Source organism: Hetaerina americana, unplaced genomic scaffold, assembly GCF_022747635.1.
Source record: "Hetaerina americana unplaced genomic scaffold, ioHetAmer1.1.p SCAF_5, whole genome shotgun sequence".
Taxonomy (NCBI): domain Eukaryota; kingdom Metazoa; phylum Arthropoda; class Insecta; order Odonata; family Calopterygidae; genus Hetaerina; species Hetaerina americana.
The window spans coordinates 55,241,147-55,267,436 of record NW_027287095.1 but is presented as its reverse complement, the minus strand read 5'-3'; the positions used below and the strand labels follow the sequence as shown (position 1 = coordinate 55,267,436).

Below are 26,290 nucleotides of genomic sequence, written 5' to 3'. Positions count from 1 at the left end.
TTAATGGAGGAGTATCTGAAAAAAATATTTCATTGTTTCTGGACAGTTGACTTCATAAATGTAAAATATGATGTCGGTTAAGGCAAAGAACATATTTTCCTAAATATCTGAGAAGTGTGAAAAAGTAACCATTAAAACACGATTGACATGAACGTAAATACTCCTTAACTGAAGTCCCGTCACAATAATTTAAATTTAAATAGAGCTTTGAAAAGGACTAACATGTAAAAGGGTTTGGATCTTTCACTAAATTCTTGCCTATCGCCCGTAAAACCATATAATAGGCTATTCGAGCCTAGCAGGTAGTTCCAGTCCTTACTGTCAGCCTGTATTATGAAATATTTTCCGCTGAATCGTGCGTTTGGGATTACAAGTATCTCTCACGTTCGTGATCTTGTTGAGATTGACGTAGAAGAGATTCAATTAGATATGTGCCTCTAAGTTTTTTGGAAATTCAATATTACAATTTATGAAATAATCTTTGGAATTTCTGTTCAACGAATGACTTGATGCTGACTTATTACGTTTACCTTTTTAATGCCGGCTCCCTTCCGTTCTGGCATCTTTCCCCTAAAACTTCTCTTTGTTTGTACCCTACGCTTACTTTTTCTTTCAACTTTTCTTTTCCGCCTCTAGGCTTAATTTTTTACGTATTTACATGAGTCATCAATGTTGTATCAGTAAGAAAATGTTGCACGCGACGTGATATTCCTAAAGGTGATTTAAAGACTAGGAATTTTTGTTTTTATACTCTCTTTAATTCTCCTTTTGAGTGAGCATTAAGTATGCACCAGAGGACGGGAACTTTCTTGAAGGCGAGAATCTTCGAAGCACGGGAGACAGATTCTCTGAAAATTAAATCTGTAAACGTAGTGCTTTATATAAAGGGTGTGAATCGAAAAAGGCTTGACGATATAATGGCAATCGTAGAAGAAATTAAAATCTAGTTGTCCACATCAATCATCCTTTCAGCTTTGTTTTCTGATCTAAAAAGGGTTATAAATTGAGAAAATATGTATAAACATGAGTAAAATATTTAACCAGAGTAAGACGGTTGGTTATGCATCTACTAGGGAATCCTAGCTCAGCTTCCTGGTTGGAATACCGGTATTGTGTGATCTTCTAGGATTAGTTGCCTAGGCTTCATCGTGTGACCTTACCATTATAACCAGTAGATTTTGAAATTCCTCTTTCCTGAGGCGAACAATTAGTAAGGGTGGCAATGAACAATCTGCAATCATAATACTTACCCTTAAATATCTTTTCTATTTTTCATCCTTTTACATCCATACTGACATCTCGGCCGTACACGATTGGATAACTTCATTGCTATAAATGACGAAGTAGGATATACACACGCATGTTATTATCCATCTTTATTTTAATTATTACAAGATACTTGCACTCTCGACAGTTATCCCACATTTTCCTCTGAAATAAGAAAGGAAATTGATAATTAAATCAAAATAAAATCAAGAGCTATCAAGTTTGAAAAGTACAATGAAAATAATAAAAAATTAGATCATCATCTATGAAAGGAACGAAAGTGATATCCAAGAGTCTTGATTGCCTATGGGAATGCGACCCCATTAAGATAATGGAGCGAGCTGTAAGCCTATCACCTCGATCTCCCATTTTCCACCCTTCTCATCCCTCTCTCATATCTCGACATTCGGATCTCAAGCAATCCATAAAAGTGCTCCAAGGTATATCAACCATGTCATTCCTCTCAAATTCTGGCCAAAAGAATCTTTCAGATAAATTATTTATTGTAACATTCTTTTCCTTGATACACTAGATCTATCAACATCCTCCTTAAACTACGAGTCATAGTTAATCTGTCATCCAGATCTCTAATCGTAAATTTATTTTAATTTCAAAATTTTACCTATATTTGAATTTTATTCCGAATAATGTTTGATTTTTTAATGCCCATTTTACACAGAATGACTTCTTAAAATTGTGAATGAAAATTGAAAAATATATAAATCTTAATTAAATGATTAGGTATAATATATTTTCAAATGGCATGAGACACTGTATTGCTAGGGTTGATTTTTTCAATTTTAGTGCAGTTCATCTTATTTTTTCGGCTTCATTTTTATTATTATAATTAATATTTTGTGTATCAAATTAGTATCCGTAGCAATTCCCATAAATATGACATTCAGATGCGCTTCTGTAAATTAACAAGAGATCTTTTGAAGAGCTCATCAACAGAAAATTTACAATATTGATAGAATTGAGCTCTTACGGCTAGTAGTATTGAATGAATATAAAACTCCAATAGCCGTAAACACTGTTTACGGCTATTGGAGTTTTATATTCATTCAAGAAAATTTACAAACAAGTAAATTAAAAACTAATATTGTCAGTTAATTAAATTTTGAACAATTAAGCAAGTTTTTCATGTGTTGATTATTAAATCAGTTTTCCAATGTTGGAAAATGCTAATAACCGTTTGGTATGAGGGAAAATACTGTCTCACCCCAGCATAAAAATAACTATACATACGTCATCCATTCGTAAAAAGTAAATCTTCAATAGTTCCAGTACTTCATGAGGTGAGCATGACCTGTTTGGGAAGAAGAGGGCAAAGCCGACATCGCCTTTCTAGCGTTGTTCGATCCCATTGTGTTTTTGCCAAGATATCACGACTCCCTGAATAAAAGATGAGACGGGGAAGGGAAAAGCCACTGAGATAAATGTAAGCGCTTACGAAACGCAATCCGTCTGAGCTCGTTCTCTTGCTCCGCTTCCAAATACAGGCAGCTGTTTATGTTACCATTATTGCTTATACTGATAACATTTGCTCGTCTTCTGCAACCTTCCAGTAATATATCTGCTCATAAATCGGAAGGTTAAAAGTTAAAGATTCATTTTGGCGCAAGAGGCTATTCAGGCGCTGAGCCGAATGAGAGAATTCTGTTTCAGGAGACATCAAATTAACGTAAACATTTATTTCTGCATAACTCAAAGGTTGCAAACTTAGGTACCGAACAAAATCAAGGTTTCTTCTCTACAAAGTTTTAAGTTGGCTTGAATATGGTCGCTTTCCCACCTATAGTTAAGTGTTTTAATTACGCGTAACCAAATTTGAAACATCATTGTTTTGCCGACAGTAACATTAGCGCTTGGAGGACTTTCCTTCTTAGCCATGAAAGTCGATTAGATTAACTTGATGTCCACCAGCATTCATTCCACAAGATAAATAGATTCTCTAGAAAAATTGCTTATGAAAGAAGCAATACTCTACGGGATACCTGAGTTGTTAGTAGCTCACTGACGTGAGGCATTGCCAGCGGACGCCAATTTCATAATATTGCCTCAGATGTTATCAATACCAATGCCACACAGAAAATAGATGAATATTTGATCTTCAGAAAAAATATAAACAAAATTTGACTGTTCAAAACAGGCGATAAGAAATTAAATGCAGAAATTATACATACATATCTCAATTTATTGGATTAGCATTTTGAAGTAAATGAGAAATGGACTGCCTATTATGTCAGGTCATGCTCAAAATAATAATGCGGTACCGATAGGCGGGTGTCAAAGGACGCCATGGAGAAAGTAATATTTAATTTGAAGGTGAAATATTTTTGAGTCAGTACTGGTTTTACACGGAACAGCGAGAATACCAATTTTATGAGTTTCATGCTCCGGCTTGTATTACGTAATCTCGTACATCTCGCAGTGTTAACACTGAGTTAGACATTGTTGAATCCAATTTGCAAAACTCTTGAGATGTACATCGGAATATAATATCAGGAGGGATTCATTATTTGCGTAACTATTGAATAGGTGACCAGGAGGATCATAATAAAATCTAAAAAGTATGTAACATCTTGATTTTATCCACACCTAGCTTCACAAAAACCCTAAAGCCGCCCTAAGAGCGAGCAGTAAGGGGTATTAGGACACCAACCACTTTTGTATAAATGTGAATTTGTTATTAAATATAAATATATATTTTTACATGTTGGGAGGAAATGACAAGTATTTGAATCTGCCAGTGATTTTGTTTAAATCTAGCCTTTCCCTTAACCCCTACGTACGATGAGCCCCGTCCCTTGAATCGATTAATGTATATTGGCGAAGGATGTTAAGTACCTTCTTTCTCTAAATTAAATATATTTAAACATACGATTTTTCTACAGTGCCGATCATACCAGAGTTCCTGTACTCAATAAGGCACCCCAATGAATCGAGTACTACGCTCGCGCCACCACCGGTTGCAACCACGCCATCCCCGCCATCGGCAAGTGGGCTTGGCGCCAATGACACGGAAGGAGGAAATACCACACTGCTATTCATCGCAGGTGAGTGAATCATGGATGTCTGTCCATTATATTATGTGTTCAGCGAGTCCGTATAATACATGCAAAATTTCAACACCGTCATTAGATAATACATTCAAATGAAAAAAAGTTGCTGAACTATTACGCTATTACTTGCGTTGAAATATTCGAATCCAATTTGTATATGTTAAAATATTTACATTGAACATTTGCTTGCACTGAAATATTCCAATTACAACATTCCAAGTTGGCGTACAAGCATTTCGCATGTATACAGGTATTACATTTGGCTGCCGTTGGGGGCCCAGTCGAAGGAGCTGGTTTGGCTCTACTTTCATGCACAAAAACAGTTAATGCGGTCATTACAGCAAGTGTCAATTTAACTCTAATTTCACAATGCCCAATTTTATTAATTCAATTATTTATGGAAGTAATCTTTTACCTGAATGATGTTCCAAGGTATATCGCTATTTTATCCTGTAAGGTATACATCGGACAATGTTATAGAGCAATGTTTTTGCATAACTTTCGGGCGTATATGCCATTTTATCAAAGCGATTTTCTGCACCGAAAAAGAGATATCAAGGATTAGAGACAGATCGTGGTGAAAAATTTTTAATTTAATTTCGGTATTAAGCGCTCTTTGATGACATGGTAGGGTCCAAATTATGGACATAAAATGATTAACCCCTGCAAGCAACATACAGGCCTGTATGTTGCGTGCAGTGTTTTAGTGGTTATGCAGTACCATAACTTCCTGTATCTTATCATGGAAGTTTTGGCTTAAGTTCGTGGACAGCACCTACTTATCGAAAAAAAGACACTCCGCGAAATAACTTTTATATGCTGCAAAAATGGAAATGTGCTTTATGTTCTGATACGTGGAATGTAAGTGATACTATTTCAGCTAGACCAAGTATCTTCCGTTAATTTCTCTCGAATGTTCGATTGTAACTGGGACACACTCTAAATCCAGAACTTTAAGAAGGTTAAATGTACACTAATTCCATATTCTTGGGGATAATCCCGAGAACTTCAGCAACATAATCGTAATTTTTAAATAAACTTGTATTTCTAACTTCTAATAATATTAAAATATATTGATTTTTATCATATTTTAGGGTACTTTTCATATTTCATGGGTTTGGGGTACTATCATGATTTTGGGGTGCATACTTCCAATTTTTCCTTAAGTAATAAGATTTTTCCTGAAAATTTAATGGACTCTAAGTGGTTTAAAGTGACCATATTGTCGAGGGATTCACTATATCAAATGCCTACCTTCCTATCTGGGATATTTTCCCCAAGAAATGAGCTCAATCGACTCATCCCGAGCAAGATTTGCACCTGTGCTGTATTTTTCCTTTTCTGTCGGGCAATAAATGACTCAGGAAATGAGTATCTCTCGTTCCCCGTTTTTCCCGCCAGGAAGCCCCTTCACCCCGACCAACTTTACCCCGACGCTGTCCCCGGAAGAAGAGCGACGACTTCAGCGGCACAAGGACCTCGTTGAGGAGAATATGGAGGTCGGGGTGATGTTCGCGTCCAAAGCCTTCGTCCAGTTGATGGCCAACCCCTTCGTCGGACCCCTCACGCACAAGTGAGTGACCATTATATCTGATCTCCATAACTCCATCTCCCTCGGCCATTTGTACGAGTGTTAACCGAGTGATTATAATACATGCTACAGTTTGTGATTTATTTTACTGTTAATATTCCTGGTTTTACACGTGATGATCCTCAATAAAATTAGTACCTCGGGTAATCATCGAGAAAAAATTCGAATCGAGGACAAACACTCTAATATTATTGCAAAAAGTAATTTGCTTGACTGAATAATGAATAAATTAATTTGAATGCATTATTTGTAATGAAAACTAAACAATTACATTATAAAATTCTCATTACTATATGTTTTGCATTGTGGTTTTTATTTACGCCTTGGAATTACTGCTATTAGGTGTAACAATTCTTCGAGGGTTGCAACGGTGCAAATATCACCGAGCTAATTTTTTCACGTTGATACTAGCATAGAATATGCTGACCTAGCTATGTTTTTTATTCACACGTTTTATACATGCATAGGGTGTGCAAAAAAATATCTTTATTTTAATAAATTAAGTGTAGTAGATCTACCTTTGAAAAATGAAACTTATTCTGTTTTATTTCTATGCATCCACATTTCGAAGGACGAAGTATATAGTACTTTCCAACGGTAATTAATACTTATTTGTATCAGATTCTTAACCAGATTTTTTCCTTTGGAGACGCATATTTCACTGCAGTATTGATAATGGCTTGATTGAAAAGCATTGATTTTTTACTATGGAATTTCCATTATTTATTGCAGAGGATAGATAACTTAAATTTCACTCTGAGTGTGCATTGTATTTATAAGTCTATAAAAGGCATTATGTTTTTCAATTTCAGCGTTTGAAAGCCTAGAAGCAAAATATATAGTATACTTATTTCACAGTGATTTAATTAAATATTGGAAGCATCTTTCGAATTTCCCTAAACTTAAAATACACATATACGGGAAATTCGTAGTGTATGAACCAAAATATTTCCGAAGACCAGGGTGCATGCAACAGGTGAAAGTGGTTTCTTTCAAAACGCATGTTCCACTGAGATCTCTGGTAAAAGGCGTTTTCGTTCATGGATGGGGATTGACATTTCTCGGAAACATTTCTAATTTTTTTTAATTGGGGGTCACTCACTGAATTTTATCCAGCATTTTATTTACTTTTAATGGCTTTGTTTTTCCTGATTCATGCAAAGTTTTTGCTTCTAAAAATGTATGATTTATTCTCACATTTTATAGAAAAATATCAATTTTGTTTCCTGTAACGCATCGCCAATATAATGGCGAAGTACAGGGACTGTAAATTTGCCATTTGGGTTCGATAATTCTCTGGGTATCAATGTGTCATACTTCAATCTTTCAGTGCATTATAGTTTTATCTAGGGTATTTTGTGGCCAAAAATGAACTTCTACTACAGCGGGGGAAGTCTATGGGGAAACATTTTGGTAATTCATCCCATTTTGTTATGAAATCACCGGGATATCAACAGTGTAACTAATTTATGGATTTTTCTCTTTACAGGATTGGGTACAGCATACCTATGTTCACTGGATTCATCATAATGTTCCTCTCAACCCTCAGTAAGTAAATTCATGTATTTATTATGAACAGTCGAGTATTTATTCCTTTATAATGCATTTATTTTTCGAAAAGTCTCATGAAGTCGCGAATCCATCATTAAAATGATATTTATTACCCTAATATGAGTTGCCGTTGCTCATAAATACATCACAATTTCGAGAGATAGGATTTTTTTCTCCCATATATTTTAGCTATTGTTACTGACAGATAAATATCGTTTTCTCAGAACAAAGGTCTTATTATATTAAATATTCAAGTACTTAGGACTCTATTTTTTAAGTTGATCAAAATTTACCGTAGCACTTACAATTTTAGAGGAGCATTCCCGATAATATGTAATGAATAATTTCTAAAAATCCTATCAAAAAGTACTAACACATTATTATTGCGATTACCAAGGCTATATTAATTAAAAGACCCGCGTATCATATCGAAATTAATCGCATCAAACGATAATCTTTTCCTTACCAAATTATTATCAACAAGTTTGTAATACGAGCCAAACCTTTCAAACATTCGAACGGCTGTAACCGACCAGGTTATTGCAGTATCGGAGTTCCAGCACTGCTAAGAGGAGGGGGAGTACCGTCTCCAGCGTTGTGTTGCTTCAGAAGGAAGTTATTGTCAGGGTGACAATATAAAATTGTAATTCTATTCGAATGAAAAAATATTTTTAAAAATCAGTCTCATTACCTAATTAACAGACCTCGTATATACTTTGCCTCTCATTTTATGCTGTTTTTTCTTGATGACTTTCAGTTTTACTCTTCTTTAATTGATAATATTATTACTTTTGGTGGGCAATAAAATTAGATTGCTTTATAATTACCTAATAATGGAACATAAAATGTTTTACAGTGAAAGCAGTAAACTTAGTTTAACATCTTTGATATTTTCCTTTACAGTATTTGCATTTGGACGTTCTTTCAGTGTACTATTGATAGCAAGAGCTTTGCAAGGAATTGGATCATCGTGCTCCAGTGTTTCCGGTACGTAACTCAACAAGCAATTTCTCATCATCAATCTAATTTCCACTTTTTCCTTCATATGAGCAGGATTCAAGGGTTCATTTTTCGTAATGTAGGCTTTGAATTTATGAATCACAGCTAATTCATATGTTTTTCAGTTACTCCATTGAATCTTCCCTAGTTATCAATGAATTTTGTCTCTTAAAATATAATGAGCAATTATTTCAGTCTTCCACCTAAATTGCAATCTTTTTAAATCTTTTTGGCAAAGTGGATGCAAAAACGTCCCTGCAGTGATTCTTTTAATTTTGAACTTCAATGGTAATATTGAATGATCCCTTGAAATCTTCCCATCATGATGAATCTTTTCTCGAGGCTCTCACTATTTCATTTTGATGAAAACATGTTAAACGAAATAATGAAGGAATGCTTCCATTCGAGGTGTATTTATCATGTTTGAATGCCGAAAAACCTTTATTAAATACCCGTCTTACTTGGAGAACTTAATAAACTCCATGGGTGCTTCATTTCAGGCATGGGAATGCTGGCTGAGCGTTACCCGGACGATAAGGAGCGCGGGAACGCCATGGGCTTCGCCCTGGGAGGCCTGGCCCTCGGCGTCCTCATCGGACCTCCTTTCGGAGGATTCATGTACGAGTTTGTGGGAAAGAGTGCACCCTTCCTCGTGCTCTCAGCACTGGCGCTCGGGGATGGACGTAAGTTTCAAATGCACCCCGCCCGTGAATCCCCTTTCCTTCCCAGGTGAAAAGGAAGGCGACTGAGGAGATGAAAATTTTTCGCAATTTATCCCTTCGCCTCTCTTTTTTGTACACTTAATAGGGAGTCCCAAACTGTCATTTTGTGTTTCCTTATGTTTCTTGCCTAAAATAACAAGTGATTGAAGTGAATTGGCTTTGGTAGATCAGAAGCTACCTGACTCAAGCCAGAGGTTATGTAAATAAACTCTATAGATCTCGATGCGCCCGCCAGGGCCCAGGGGACACGATGACGGGAGTCGGTCGTCAAAATGCCGACGACTGAGTACATAACCTTCTAGAAGATCCACGTAAACTTAAACGCCGACGACTGAGTACTTGACCTAGAAGATCCAAGATGACTTAACTCAAGAGCACTCACCTGGATATCCCAAATCCTTCATGTTTTTTTCGAGACTGCTTTTAAAACATCAGGAAGTTACTGAAGTGTGATTCTTGTCGCTTAAAGTTTGTCTCTAACTATTCTCTTGAGAAGCAAAAAACTGAAATCCCAAGTACCTCACGTGTAATGGGAAAAATGTTTCATGTACCCCATGAAAATTATGCAGTGGAATCAAATTTCACATAATGTTGTCCGAAGTAGAGTAAAGCAAACTTTGCACGCTTCGTTATCATTACTTTTCTATTCTTAGATTGGCGACGGTATCTCCTTTTTTATTAACTAATCCCTTCACCTCACGTACATGTCAAACCGTAACCTCAGGCATGTACGCACTTTTTTATTTACCCAGTGAGTATAACAAGAAAAAACGAATAACTAGAAAGTTCATTATCGTTCAATCACGAAAAATAAGGAGAGTTTGAAAGAAACTTTTTCTTCTACGACGTTCACCCATGTAAAGGACTAACATCGACTAGTTCATGCTCTACTCCACATAATTTGTTAGTTGTTAATCACTCTATAGCAACTCAGTTTCATCGACGCCCCAATTCAAGGGAATATTCAATATAGTATCAAGAAGATATTCCAATTACGGTACATTATTCTCTGTTCCGCCAACGGAATCTTCACAGTTTAATTCCATCCATCAATCTCAATTTTACACGAAAAGTCTTTTATATTTTGCTAGAGTTAATGGTTTCCCTAAATGTTATTGCACTGAACTATTTTATTTTTTCCACTGGCGTATCCCTAAATACATGCACATACTGAAGTGTGTTCCTCTTCACCCTCAGTCTTGCAGTTGCTGATGCTGCAGCCAGGGGTGGTCAAGCAAGAAGCCGACCCTCCGTCTCTTAAGGCATTGATCATGGACCCTTATATTTGCGTCGCCGCAGGTTAGTGAAAATCGATAAGGCATACGGTGAAGGGTTAACAAAAACTGTTAACGCTGTCGGCTCCGAGCTCATTGGTATCATCAATCATCACCATTTAAAATTAATGTTTGCAGCTGAATCTTGGAAAATCTTTTCAAACCTAGAAATTCATTTGTGTTCCTCTAATTTTCTAAAACAAATTTTTTAAGGAATTAAATGTGAATTATTTTTATGGTGATTTTTCTCTAGAACTTAATTGGTTATAAATTAGCATTGCGCGTGGAATAAAGCCGCATGGTGATTGGGTGAAGACGGACGGAAAGTTATAAATGTAAGTTAGAAAGATTGTCACAAAAATAGATTTTTCTCACGTTTATTCGGCACTAGGAACATTGTTCAGATTCTGAACTTTCACAACCTGACCTTTCACTGGGGTTCCATTAAGAAATGAGCAATGAACCCGTATAATACGTTTGCGGGACACAAGCGCCGAATCAGCTGAGGTCATTCATGATAAATCTATTATAATAGGAGCAGTGGAGAGGTCAGTGATTGAAGATGGAGCTTTAAAGAGCTTGAGGTTCTTCATGCCATCGTCGTAGTTTGTTGTAGGTAGATCAGATATATGCTCCGAGCTGTGGATGGGGTTGGGGCCACCAAAGTGGTAAAATAGGATTGCGCACATTGAACGTTTTTCTTGGCACCGACGAGTACAACAATAAGTTAAAGATAACGCTTATAACTTGCATGTGGGTACTATGGGAGAGAGCAGTAATAGAATCCAAGTGTGCTCTTCGTGGCACATACTTAATTTGATGAATCTCAAATGTTGGAGTAAATTACAATGCAATACTAGAATTTTTTAATTCTGCATGCATTATTCCCGTAAATAAATAATTAATAAGATTTTCGCCAATGATTATGAATAGCGATAGAGAAAACATGAGTGACTATATTTGACGAATTAACTGTTGAATAATTAACCCGAGAATGGGGGTTCTATTAAGAAAGCCACCTCTTACGGTTCGAATAGATTTTTTGGGAGCTTTGAGCAATTTATGGAAGATTCAGCAGAGTGTAAAAGCAGGCCAGTGCCAGGTGCCAAAAAAAAGTGCCAGTTTATCGGAGTTTGGTATCTATTTGCAACCAATTTTCACGTCAAACGTGTTCCGGCATAACGAGCATTGCATAAAGTTTTCTCAAAAACTTACACCAGGAATTTCCTTTGAAACAAGCAAGTGACATACTGTCCAAAAAAAATCAAAGATCAGTTTTTTGGTAGCGATGACAGAATTTGTCTCCCAAATCAGCTAATGAATCGATACGGTTACTTCGATTATGCGAAGCTTGAAGTTAAACCACTATCCTAGCACGCGTGCGCCACGTTTTAGAGAATGAAAAGCGAAAAATTCAACATTTGCTACCCCATACGATGACCTCAATGAGTTCATATTCCTCCCAAAAGTTGCTGTCTTTTGCTTAGAATAGGTACTGTGCCAATTTGACGAGATAATCCACGCGCGTACAGATCCGTGTTCAAAATATTGGTAGCAAAAAGTGAGCCATAAAGAGTAATGGCAATTTGAAATTGCCACGGAATCATTTTTTTAAAGCCTTTTCTTTTTTGTGATTCGTGGATTTAGGATTCATTGAAAATGTTTCAATTGATCATTTCTGGACGTTTGCGAAAGTTGTGTTTCATTCTCTCGCCAAAAACTTGGTCTTGTTTCGGTGAGAGTTTTTCGACTCAGCACCCCATTTCCTCCAGGAGCCATCACCTTCGCCAACATGGGCATCGCCGTGCTGGAGCCCTCGCTTCCCATTTGGATGATGGACACCATGGGAGCAGACCGATGGGAGCAGGGCGTGGCCTTCTTGCCGGCCAGCATATCTTACCTCATCGGGACCAACCTGTTCGGGCCCCTCGGACATCGCATGGGAAGGTAAGGGAAAGACGTGGGTTACGATCCATTTTGTGCATGGCATAGCTACGCCTCCTCAGCTAGTGAAAACAACAGTATTTGATTATACCAAAAACACCTTTTCTTTCCATTTCCCGTGGTCAGAAACATCCTGTGGATTTGGGGACTCAATTTGTGATCATGTCTCATTTTAATGACTAATCATCTTCTCATTATTCATTGGGATGTGGCGATCATGTTTTAAAATACTCAATCACCATGACGCCAATTATCCAGCATATTGTTTAGGTAATCATACCCATCCCCCCGAGATTCCCATGGAACAGTTTTGATCTTCTAATTGGATCTAAGCAACAAATGTTTTCCGGTGGTATTCTATACGTAGATTTGCCATCCTTCCAAGGTCTCCTTTCATGGCTCAGCTAGCGTCGTCTTTCCTTTCCAACTTTTAGCATTGATATCTTTCACTACTCTTTTCACTTTTTTTGTTTTTTTGTATCACTCAGTATTTCTTCTGCTCTATTTCTTATTTTTTTTCTGCATCCAGGCTTTCTGGAAATATCTTATAAGGCAGAACATTGAAAAATACACAATTCACGCAGGAATAAATTAAATTACGACAAAATCGCATTCAAGACAGCATATACATATACCTTATTGGCTTGAATAAAATGTTTTCGTTTAGTTTGCATTCGAAAAAATTCTTTATTATGCAGACGCTTAAAATTACCAGAGGTATATCAAAATCAGTTCAGAGGGGATGAAAGTATTTTCTCCTCTGGTGTAAATAGAAAAAGGTTAAGGGAAGAGTTTTACTAAAATATATTTCTGTTAATTTTCTTTTAATTCATCTACATATGCCCCGCGAACTAGCAAAAAGCTGTGTAACAGGGGTACTTCGTAAATATTTAATAGGTGTGAAATGAATACGTAATGACAAAAAATGTTTCAAGGGAGTGATGAAACTAAAGTAACTTCTTTTTCAATCCCAAATAATAAAACGGGAAGACAAATCAAATGTACAAGTAGATATAACAAAAAAATGTCAGTGTCCATTAGAGTGCAAAAATTGTGTTTTATCTATTTTTAGTGTTTTGCTTAGAAAATATTTTCTGGGAATAAAAGTTAATAACTAACTACCCTCAGTTAATAGCAACTTTTTCCCCTAAAACTGTATTTATCGTTAATTGGTGGTTAAAAACCTTTTAATTAATTGTTTTTAACTAATGATTATGGAGTTGTGCTCAATGATTTTGGACTTTACAATGATTTGGTTCAGCGACCCATTTTTCATTAGTATTATACTTATGAATATGGAGTCACACTAAATCCAATGGCTTTTGCAATGCTTTTTCACATAAATACCATTTATCATTTACATATACATTATCCCATTCATTTACAGATGGTTGGCTGCCCTCCTTGGCCTTATCATTATTGGTTTCTGCCTGATTGTGGTAAGTACATAATTCACTTCCCTAGCGCATATACTCAGTCTTTTCATGATTGCTTGATAATTTCTCGACATTCGAAATTTAAATTTTGTTCCAACAGATCCCAAGGGCTCGTGACATCAAACAGCTGATCCTGCCTAATGCTGGTCTTGGTTTCGCTATTGGTATGGTGGACAGCTCTATGATGCCAGAACTGGGATTTCTGGTTGATATCCGTCATTCAGCCGTTTATGGCAGTGTCTATGCAATTGGAGACGTTGCATTCTGCCTAGGATACGCTGTGGGTAAGTAGATTTCAGTATTTTGAAAAGAAAAACAATCCTGCAATTCAATTATTCTGAGTTTAATTTGATTACTCGTATATTGACATTCATATTGTCATCCATCCATATTTTTTTTAATTTTGGTCATCTTAGAAGGCAAATTTGTGATGCGCATGCATTCAACCGAGTTTCAATTCTATTCGCCATAGTTGTAAATGAAAAATCGCTTTCTTTGATCCGAGGATTGGATTTATTTTTGATCCAGTAAACGTTATCGTTCGATATGATAGGTAGATAGATTGCATGAAGGTGTAGGCATAAGGACTTCGTTCCTTAATTGATGTATTTTACATAAGTAAGTGGATTTCGTACTTAAATCTTCATTGTGATTACGGTGATGACATGGCAGTAAATGCAGAGACTCCTGAAGATGTGATGGGATTACTGAACCAAATAAACTAAGCAGGTTGAGATGTATTGCTTGAAAATAAAATTGGAGAAAAGATAAATTTTAGTATGCATACTGAAGAGGAAAGCTGCAAGCATATAAAGAGAAGATAAAGCAGAAAATCCGTCACATATTTAGGATAAAGCAAAGCATGAGATGGAAGCTCTGCGGATCTCTAATGGAGAATAGCCAGGACAAGGAGGCAATTACTATGCTAGAAGAACTTTCACAAATAAGAGAGCAATATTCAAAGAAACTGCGGGAGATGCCGCGACAGTAACTTTCAAAGGAGTCATCCGCGAAATGTGCATTACCATGCAATAATTTCAGAGGGGAAAAATCATTCACCATGACCGAGATGCGAACCCAGGTCCCTCGATGTCCGGCTGAGTGCTTTAGCCAGTTAAGTTACCGAGGCCTCCTCTTACACTCCGAAATTTTGGGGCATTTATGTGAACAAGATGTGACGAAATACCGCGCATACAATGTCACAGTCATTCGTAGTCGTGCGTGAAGCGCCATAGTCCACGACGTTTCAGCCCACAAGGCCAACTTTAAACACTACGGTGTTTTGCCTTTGACAAGTGCCAAGGAACTGCGAGAGATTTCGCAGGCTTAGGCTCTGTAGCTTAACTGGCTAAAGCACTCGGCCGGACATCGAGGGATCCGGGTACGAATCTCGGTCAAGACGAATAATGTTTACACTCTGAAATTGTTGCATTGTAAGAGAGCAATGCATGAAAGAGTAGAGGGCGGCAGTCTATGGATTAGAGACATGGGATTTTGGTAAAGTATACCTGGGAATAATAGTAGCCTTAGAAAATTAATGCTGGAGATTGAAACTAAATATCAAAGTTACATATGTATTGAGAAATAAGGAAGCATGCACCAAAGTAGAAAAATCACATATGGATGACCATCTTTACAGATCATCAGTCCGAGAATTGGTTCATGACAGTTCATTCTATTCTGTTACCTACGTCTCTTGATTGCCTCAGAGCTCCTTGCGCCGACATTTTCCATTGCTTGCTTATCCTAGTTCATCCTTGGCCTTCTTCTGTCCGCAATACCTCCCATCTCGATCTCCTTCAGTTAAACTCACCACCATTGTTTTCAGCTGTAAGTTTGATTAGCAGCAGCTCTCAACTTTTCTCCGTCTCCTTCCTGGTTTTTTCAGCGCTCTGTAAATGGGGCTGACATGTTTCTTTAGTTGGTCTATGCATGCCAACCTTGAATTTCCCCTTTCGTTTTTACTTTTCATAGAGCCTTCGAGAGCCCTTGACTCAATTCAAGCGTGCCATATGAGGGGGTATCCCAGTCACATTATTTTATTTTTCTTTGTCATCTTCCATGGGTAAGGCCTTTCCTCCTCGACCCTTCGCCGAGCGTCCTTATTTGAGACATGGTCAACAAAGAGGATATTTAAAATTCTACGATAGTACCACATCTCAGATGCTACCATTCTCAGTTTTTTCTTCTTCCCGAGAGTCACTTACAAAGAGAGGTACACTCAACACGAGTGTCTCCAGTTTTTTTCTGGAGGGACTATCTATCTGGTTGGAGATGAACAAGTTGCCCTTCTTATGAAGGATCCATGCTATTTCCGGGAATTACCGTCGCGTAAGTGTGTTGATGGACAACTGTTTCGCCCCCAGTTCTGGAGGCTTCTTCAGGTCTAAGTGATCTGCATCGCAATTCGGCTGCTATACTCGAATATAATAGGAGACGCTGACTGGCCCGGAGCTCTCTGAATTTGTTCTTTCTTGATGGCGAATGGGAATCATTCTTTCCCTCTTGGAAGTCATGGTGCAGCCGTCCTGACAGTTGAAATTATCAGAATTCTTCATTATTTCCCCCTCTTTTATAAATCTCGGAAAATAATCCCTCTCTCTAGCCAGCACTTTAGTTTGGTCGAACTTAATCGTGTGTCCGGGTGCCGACCACGCATGTTCGGTAATTGCCGAGAGTCGGAACTGTTTTCTATCTGTGGCCCTTTGGTGCTCCTTGGTCCTGCATCCAATGGTCCTCCCTGTTTGGCCGACATAGGACTTCCCACACGTGCACTTGATCTCATATACGCATTCATGCATGAGATCGTGGATTCGGTTGTCCATAAACGCAACTACGCGACATTAATTCCCGGACATAGCACGGATCCTTCACCAGATAGACGTCGCGGAAGCCTAAGGATTAAAGTTGCCCTTCTTATTGAATGCCGTCTTCTTTTGACAAGGGCCGATTTTGACTTATTCCATTTTGTGCTGCAGGATGTGACCAATAAGTCCCCTCCTGCTTGCAGGTGTCTTCCTTCTTGTATTATAAGGAAGGGAAGAACCAGATGGATTGGGTACACCTTTGAGAAATAATGAATTTATTAGAAATGCGATGAAAGGGAAAGCATCTAGAGGAAGACTGATGACCGTACATTTGTTATACGTAGGCATGGTAAACAGAGATGCATTACAAAATTCAGATGATAGCATGCAAGGGAGTTTGATTGCAAAAAGAAATAACTAAGTCCTACTGTTACTCTTCGGATCGAAATATATGTAAATTCGGATTACTGCCTGTGTTCCTGGAACAAAGCTACAATTTACCGGGTATGGTTTTCCCATTTGCTTTGTCACCTCTTCCATTGGCTAATCCTTCCCTGATATGAAGGGAAATTGATCCAATGCCCTATGGAATGATAATAAAAACAATGAAACATTATACCTAGGGCGAATGATGAAAATTGAAAACGGGTATAATCTATTGCAGTGCTATAATCTATTGCAGTTACAGATGAAGATAAGAGGAAAGAAGAACGTCGGATAGAGGAGAATTTTATGGCTGAAGAATGAAAGGACCTGGTCCTATATGACAGCCACAGAACTATTCCCGATAGATATGTACAAAGTTAAATTAGTCCACATAATCGCCAACGTCTGGTAAAGATAGGTATCTGAAGAAGAAAAATGGGGTGTGGCAAGGGTTTCATTAAGCAAAGTAAGGGCCTGTAGCATTCGGCTCATAAGGTAGACCAGCACTTTGTTCAATTAAACACCTCAAAATGCCATCGCTCCATTTAGGTGATAGTAAAAATGAAAGAACCGCGAATGAGGACCGAAGGAAAATGAAGACTGGAAAACAAAGTTTGCCAGGACCCGGCAGGGTTCGGAAAAATGAGTTTCCTGGCGTGCAGAGACTTTTGATTGATTCGAGGCACCCAAGCGCTATTGTCATCTCGCAGTTAATTCTTCATTTTCCACACCTAAAGGGGTTGTTTTGTTTCGAACTTTGAAGAAATAATTGCAGAGATTTACCATCCGCGGCCATGGGACCCACCATCTTATCACATCATAGTTCTAGTTATATTAAGTAGAAAACAGGTTTTATACTCTCACTAATAGTATAGAAGATATAAAGGAAGGACTTCAATTACGAGTATTGATCGTACGATCTTATTAATGTCGAATTCGAAGGTGCAGTTACGCATGTTACTGGTACCTTGAGTTATATCGGAAATGTCGAATGGCCGAAACAGTGGAGAAACTAAATTAATGTTTCTTGATAAATTTAATGGCTTTGAAAAACATCGAAAAAGATGTTTTCCAGGCGTAGTTTCTGCTACATTCACTTACTCATTTTTATGAAGGGAATAACATTGTGAGTAACTTCTGATGCGCTCAAAGTACTGAGGACAAATTGAACATAAAAATTATAAATTATAAAAAATAACTGGGGAAATGCTGTCATTTTAATCAACTTGTTCGAATGGCATGCATTTACTTTTTATTTAACAAATGGTTAAATAGAGTTTGTATTTTTTAAGCAAGGTTAACTTCATAATAAGTATCCAAAAATAAGTTCAGACCTGCATGATAAATCCAAACCAATATGTTCTGAACATAAAGAATAACATTTCTTTATATGAGACATAACTTTTCAAAGATTTATATATAACCTGTTTTTTTGCTAAGTATTCCGCTGTAGAAGTATTCAGGGAACGCGTGGGGAAGGGTAGAGGGAATCACTTTTACATTTCGGTTTTGTTAATCCCTAAATGTTGCACCCAAAGTACAATCACCACGTCCCAAGTGATCCTTTGCGCCCACGTTAATTAGGCGTGTGTCCCGATAGGGTGAGGAGTGGGGAAGGGAAGGGAGAGGTGTGGGTGAAGAATGCATGGTACAAAATTCAGATGTAAGCATTCACTCCCCAACTGGCTACTTCCTCTTAAAACGCAGTATTTTAATCCAAGTGTTGGAATTCATTAATTTTTCATCAGTTTGGTTTTTATGTATCCCTTGGTATTCCTTTTAAAAACTCTGCTTCCGGCCTTAATTCATCAATTTGCGATTTTTTCGTTCGTTCATCCATCTTTAAAGAGACAAAGCTAGTCTCATTTTTGATGTCGAAATGAAGATAACATTTTTACTACTTTTTCAATTCCAGGACCAGCAATGAGTGGAACACTAGTGAAAAGCATTGGCTTCGAGTGGGTGCTATTTGGGATTGCGATGTTGAATTTCCTCTATGCTCCAATGATGTTCATGCTGAAGAATCCTCCCACCAAAGACGAAAATAAGGTACGTTTAATAGTAATTTAAGTTTGAACTCAAGATGCAGCAGGCAGGGCTCACCGAGTATAACTTTTCTGTATTAAATTTTAGTCCTGTGAACAATGAAGGAATAATATTTTTATTGAAAGTTAGGAGAGAATTTAATAGGGTATCACGAATGTGTGCAGATTGCGCTCCCAGTTTTTTTTACTGGGGATTGATCCAATAAAAAAGTTTTGATACTTTATCATTTTCTTTCAGTTGAAACGTATTTATTTTACAATATATCCGTATCACAAAATTCATTTGTAACGCAATTCGTAAGAAATTATTTCACCATCATATTTGAAATACTTCTGAATCGTACTTTTACTGACCAAAGTCACTGGATAGCACTAAAAAAATAACGACAAGGATTTTAAAAATCAAAATATTAAACATATCAACAATGAATTAAATTGCTGATTATAATAAAAATGTCTTGGATCTTAAATAAACACAGCGAAGTGTCAACTTATGAAGGCATAAACACCCTGAAATAATTTGAAAATTAAATCTTATTTAATGCCTCATTGGACTTTTTTAAATGTATCTGGAAACTCGTATAGGTATAAATACACCCAAATGTGTACCGCACACCCGATGTTGGATAGAATCTAAGGTTTTTGAATTATTTTAAAAATCTGGTTTATCCTCGTGATATCCTCGTATCCACCTTTGGATCTTAATTATTTCCTGTGAGTATTAATTTTTTTTAATTTCGTTTTTATTTCTCTTACAAAACTAGAATACTTACTCCAGAATAATATTATTTGGTATTCATATCGTAATATGTAATTAATTTTATCATTTTTATGTGAAATGTTTAAATTATTTCAAAATTACTTCCTTTGCTTGATTTTTTATATTTGTGTTTTTATGATTTCGATCTTTTATTGACTTGATTTTTTAAAATTTATTCTATTTTTATTTCAATTATTCACTGATTTTGTTCAAAGTTCAGCATAGAAGATCCCGATGGCAAAAGTGATTGTGACTCCCTTTAAGTTTTTAGCTCAGTTAAGGTATGATTAATGAAGGATATATAATACTTGGGTTGGTAATTCCTACTAACATAATTATAGATTTGGATTGACTTAACATATGATAGGATAGGAATTACAGGAATGCATGCGTTTTCTTTATTGAGGGGTGAGCAGTATGTAAAATGCGGAATTGAAGTGTCCTTTGCATATCTGATGTAGTAATTCATTTTTTTCATTGGTTTGGTTTCTAAATTCTGTGATTTGAATTTTTAATCGTCAATATTTTTCTATATCGTGGTGATAATTTTCCACAGTCCTCACAGATGAATTTTTCTTTTAAATACTTAAATCCATACAAAACTTTAAACTAAATTGATTACCATTGCAATAAATAGCCTTTTCATTTACCCTTGCTGTCGTATAACGTCATTAAAATATCTCAACTCACACTGTCTATCTTTTCACGTGTACTCTGGTGAACAAATCTGAACACTTAAAAATACACCTCGCCCTCATTAGCACTGATCGGGAGGCTGGAGGGATATTTTTCCTTCAAAAATTCGTAGTAACAGTATTCCACTGACATTCTTTTGGTAGGCATAGTTGGATTTGTGGCTTTCCAAAGAAAAGGGCTTCGTCTAATTTCATGAATTTTTAAATGCAGTATGAGATGCAACTGTTACTTCTGTCACTTCCTCTCTTCTTTCTATCCAGTGAGAATAAATAAGAGTCAGTTATACACCCAGTCGACTTAGTTATATACTCCGTACAGCGCTAACACTAAACGTTTAACCGTGGAGGTATGCACATATTTTACGTTCTCAAGATGTGTTAGTTCTCACAATTATCCGTACTAATCGCACGATGGATAACATTTGAGGGTAGCAATGTACGCATGTGTGCATGCCTGGCATGAATGGTACTTTTTCACTAACCGAATTCTCACTAATGATGATATGTTTTATGACTTATTACCAATGATCATAAATTCAAATAAATAGTGAGAAATTCTGCAGCAATAATTTCAGGAGATCCGTCCCCCGATGGACTCACAAATGTATGGATACCACGTTTTCGTGGATGCAAATTGGGTGGCTCAACATGCAAAATACATCAATCGACCGTATATTTAAGGATTCTGTTCCGATCCCCGGTCAATGCGAATGCTTTTTTTATACAATGTGGAATTTTGGCATTTGAATCACCTTAGTTTTTTTGAAAAATAAACTTTGAAAAATTCTTCAAGTTGTACGGTTTAGGTCAAACGTAAGACGGCGTGCACCCTGCTGTAAGAGTGAAAATTTTATTCGCCCAGGCCGATATTCTAGTACAGAGTGTCTGACGGTAACCTCATTCAGACACCTCATCACGGCCTCTTTGACGTTATCCAGCGTTCCAAAATGGCGGTCTTTCGAGCTCGTTTTTATTCTTGGGAACAAAAATAAGTCCGCCGGTGCCACATCGTGACTGTAGACCGGCCGGGGCAGCGTTGCCTCCTGGTTATTGACCTGGTATGAGGACACGAGGAGGGAGCTTTGACGTAAAACATCCTCTTCCTTGTCTTTTCCCGAGGCACAAACTATATGTATGACGCCTTTTTTGTCGGAAATGACGACATCATATGTTAATATTTTATTTCACTTCAACATTTCATTTCATTAAACAATACGTTTCGGGCCACTAAGCCATCATCAATCTGCATGGCACAGAGAGAAAAATCTACATCTCATTACAAGTTACAGAGAAGGGCGGATTCGTGAAAAATTCGTGGGTAATCCCTCGATATCCTGGAGAATCATTTTGTTCGCTTAGACTCTTATATTTATACTTCTGAACCCATTGTAAATCAGTGAATTTTAAGTGACATGTTTAACTGATAAGGAGAGACTATCCAACTTTCAAATAATTTGTTTTACACGATTTTATGTGTGTGTGTGTATATATATACATATATATATATATATATATATATATATATATATATATATATATATATATATATATATATATATATATATATGTATATATATATATATATATACATATATATATATATATATGAATAAATAAATAATGAATCGTGTGTATGTATACACACATACACATGATTGTGTGTGTGTAAATAAATAAGTATATATTTATTTATTTATTTATATTTTTTTCGTTTCAGTCTCTGATCTTGGGAGAGAAGTCATCCGTGAGGTATGTCACTTACCAGAACGAGGAAGAAGATGAATAGAGGAACGGAAATTAAGCATTGGAAAAAGATGTGAGGAGGATGAATTGTGTAACGATGTAAAGTTTAACCAAAAGCCGAGGCAAGTGCTTGACAACTCTAAACAGTTTGATGGGTCACGGTTCAAGGATGAAGGTAGAATTTCGACGTGATCTGAGGATTTTTCACGAATGTTTATCGAGTCCAGGCTTTCGAGGAAATATGACTTAAATTCTTTATTTTTTAAAATAGCTTTTTCACTTCTGGCTGAGCCACATAAATTTGATAAAAAGCCTACACACAGGGTAGATTGTAAATGGTAAACTTCATCTTCCAAGGTCAACCCCGTTTGGCCGATTTGGAAAGAATGAAGTGTTTCTATTTATCTGATACAAGCAATTTTGTATAAAAGAATTGCAGCAATACAAAAAATTCAGAATTTCAGAAGCATCATCATGATGGATCGATTCAAGAGAACTTTATTCACGATTAAAAGCATTATTAAGAGATTAAACTATGAGTTTTAACACTATAAAATAAATGAAAATCTGTCATTCAAGCTAAGATAAATGCTCAAAGAAATATGAAAATATCATGAACAAATGGGCATGATTGATTATGGCGAACACATCTCTTCAGCTTGGGAGAGATATATATTGTCACGGAGAAAAGTTCTGATTGTGAACGTACTAAAATAGAATAGGAGTGCTGTCTAAATGAAATTCAAAATTTTGAATTCCAAAGAATTTATTTTCGGACCATGCCCTCAGAATGTGTGATTCCTGTGAATGGCTGCACAGAATCTTATACAGAGGTACTTTAAAGTGGTGGTCCACATTTGGCTGTTAAATATGACGTCTTGTCAGAATGTGACATTTTGTATAAATTCAAGCAAAGCACTCCTAAACTACGTATGTTGAACAATTTATCGAATGAGTGCTTCGCCGCTGAGGAGAAAAACAAGGAAATGACTCGATAAGACTCTTGTGCAAATGCTGCCCACCAACATTGTAGAGAATTTATTGTTTAAGAGTACATATATGTATATATATATAAATATAAATGGAATTGTTAACAAAAAAAATGCCACTCCTTGAGATAAATGGAAGGGGTTTCAATATGACGATGCCTCTCAGCCAATTGTTGCCACCCTAACTCTTCGTTCACTTGTATTTTTGAAGACATCTTCAACAACTAATCGATGTGGTATCTCCATTTAATAGTGCATTAAAATGCTTGAAGTGTAGAGTATCATAACTTGAGGTCTTGTAATCTTACGATGTTTCCAAAGTTATGTTCTAACAAAAAGATGTGATTGATGTCTACTGGGATTAAGAACAGAATTCCATCACTGCACTGAAGTGAGAGGAGTTAAAATGAAACAAACAGATGGTTCTCCACAGTGAGAATCGCCCGAGTGAAACAAAGCTGGTATTTGTTATCTATCTAATTATGATAACCAATGATGTCGTTTTCATGTGTATCCAGTGTTGTGCAAAAAAAAATGTTCTGTTCTCTATTATGAAAAGATCGTAGTGTGTTTAAAGTTTACTATCTTTCGGGAGAGCTATGAAAAAAGCTCCCCGAGAAGTCATGTGACCTGACAATAACTATATGAAGTTCAAGTCTCGCTGCAATTTATTTTACTTTGCGTGAGCAGCTGGTGTGGGTCCGAAGACAGCAATGCCATTCACAATTTCCCTCAACTACCACCTCGTGGCAAGTTTGAGAACTGAGAGGCTCGTCTGTCCAAAGTTTTGATATAGGTATATATATATGCATACGAATATAAAAAATATACAAAAAACATCACTGTGTATTATCCCCCTGGCATTTGTCAATGAAGAGCTTTAGATATTATTGTGATGTTGCTGAGCTGTAATGCAATAAATGGAAAAAAAACATCAGGTCTTGGTCTAATTTTACCTTTGCCTTCTGTGTTGTTGGATCGTAAATTCTCAAGAAAAGGTGTCCCCGACGTGGAACATCATGACATTCGATCCATGTAGGTAAGTAAGTATCATTTATGGTGAATTAATTAATTTATCCTCTATGCAATGATGTCAACACGTTATAAGTCTTTCTCTTTAGTTTAAGGGAGACGACTTTGGCATTTGAAGTCCTTGTGTTATTCTTGTCCAATTCCTTTAGTTCGCGGTAAAACTCAGTAAATTATTTTTGCAATTATAGATTTTTTCTCTAACGCTACGCATTTCCCTCACGAAATGCATTACGTATTTTTCCTCCATTTTTTATGTGGTTTAGTTGTGAGGATTGTTGAAAATAAATGGATGAATTCCAACATGGGCTCTCATAAATGAATATAAGAATTAACATTCAGTCTAATATATTTAAAAAAATATTATTTCTATGCTTCACAAAATGTCATTTATCACCTTCGAATATTTTTTTGTTTTTCATGAAGGGCTGTGAGTATGGTTTTCTGGCAGACGCCGACAAAGTTGAAGACACTGTTCTTCACTCTCTAAGACATAGCCACGCATTACGACACTGTGCTTCCAAAATCGAGACCTGCAGGATTAATAGGCTTTTATTACCACCGATTGCGTAGACACGGCAGCTAGAAACGGTCGTTTGTCCGATACGTTCTATGGTATATTCGACACTTGCTGCATCGCATTCCTAAATGTCAAAGGCACTTAATTAAATACCGGCCCAAGTCAAGTGTGCCTCATGTATACGTATTTTCTGCCAGTTTACACGAATTTCGTGTTGACGATGCTCATTTTATGGAGTTATTTTAATCATGCGTGCGATCATTCGAAACCATAAGATACGTATGCGTGAGTGAAAAATGTTCAATGTTAGATAGTTTACAGTTTACATATTTCTATCTTCTTAGTCTCTTTAAATCTCTTCATTTCTTTCTTTATAAGATAGATGCTTAACACGGTGAAACATTGAAGCGAAACCACACATAGCTAACACGAGGATGATATTTGTGAGTTGTTATTTGTTTAAGCTGAATCTATCTACGTCCTTAATTAGGTGTCCTGTGGGGAATATTTTTTGTGGGTCTTGTGTAGTCTTTCGGTAAGATAAAACTACTGAATCAAGATTTCCCTTCTTCCTTCCTCCAATATCTCAATTCCGGTAATTATCAATTTACAGATACTTGAGTACCACATGAATTTTTATGTTTTGTAATAGTACCGGTTTTTAATTTTACCCATTAATTCTGTAAACATTAAGCTAAATTGTTCTAATTAGTCTGGTTTTACTCATTTATTACCGCATTATTTACTACACATTATACCAGTATTGAATGACAAAGAGGTACCCACGCCAAAATATGTGTAAATATCTCAACGACCTCATCAGTCTCGAGAGATCCTGACACCTTAAATCGTCAAGAATAAGCGTTTCTCTCTTTTTTTACTGAAGTATTCCGTGAATCAAATTCTGTAACCGAAACATTGCTATCCGAAAGGTAGCTATCACTTGTTTATTCTAACTAAAGTCCATATTATTATGATTTACAGTACTCTTCCCACTTTTTTCAAAAGTATTTGCAAGGACTTAAAGTATAGGTCAGAAATTCAATTTTTACAGCAGAAATGTGCTAAGCCAAAATGTATTTAGAAAAGATTTAAAAAATATTTTTTGAGAATGTTATTGAAAAGGAACAAACATCCATCCTCAATACAGACATAACGGATGAGAAAAGACAAAAAGACGAACCGCGTTTACGGTAATTTTTCCACATAGCATCAATATTGTTTAAAACCATTAGATTGAGTGAATCCGAGCTTCATTATTTTCAATCCCAGCTTAATCCTGTTATATTGACTTATTATTTCGGGTAAATTACTTTTTTCTAAAATTACAACTGAATGATTGCCTCCAAGCCGCCTGCAAGGCGTGGGGCAAGGGGTTCATCCACACCGGGCACCCGCGGTACGCGAAGACCAAGTCGTCACCTATTG

General features: G+C 36.6%; 1 protein-coding gene across 3 annotated transcripts in view; it reads left to right on the top strand.

Moving 5' to 3' along the window:
* Vmat (Vesicular monoamine transporter) overlaps nt 1–24,250 on the top strand; it is a 218,034-nt gene extending 193,784 nt beyond the window's left edge. For all 3 annotated transcript variants that reach the window (XM_071591764.1, XM_071591765.1, XM_071591766.1), the window contains 11 exons: nt 4,164–4,325; nt 5,733–5,904; nt 7,412–7,470; nt 8,377–8,460; nt 8,973–9,155; nt 10,392–10,493; nt 12,241–12,415; nt 13,800–13,851; nt 13,949–14,132; nt 18,997–19,130; nt 22,299–24,250. In XM_071591764.1, the coding sequence (XP_071447865.1) occupies nt 4,164–4,325; nt 5,733–5,904; nt 7,412–7,470; nt 8,377–8,460; nt 8,973–9,155; nt 10,392–10,493; nt 12,241–12,415; nt 13,800–13,851; nt 13,949–14,132; nt 18,997–19,130; nt 22,299–22,367 (1,376 nt within the window). In that variant the 3' untranslated portion in view covers nt 22,368–24,250. The remainder of the gene's footprint in view (nt 1–4,163; nt 4,326–5,732; nt 5,905–7,411; nt 7,471–8,376; nt 8,461–8,972; nt 9,156–10,391; nt 10,494–12,240; nt 12,416–13,799; nt 13,852–13,948; nt 14,133–18,996; nt 19,131–22,298) is intronic.
* The last annotated feature ends 2,040 nt before the right edge of the window (nt 24,251–26,290 follow it).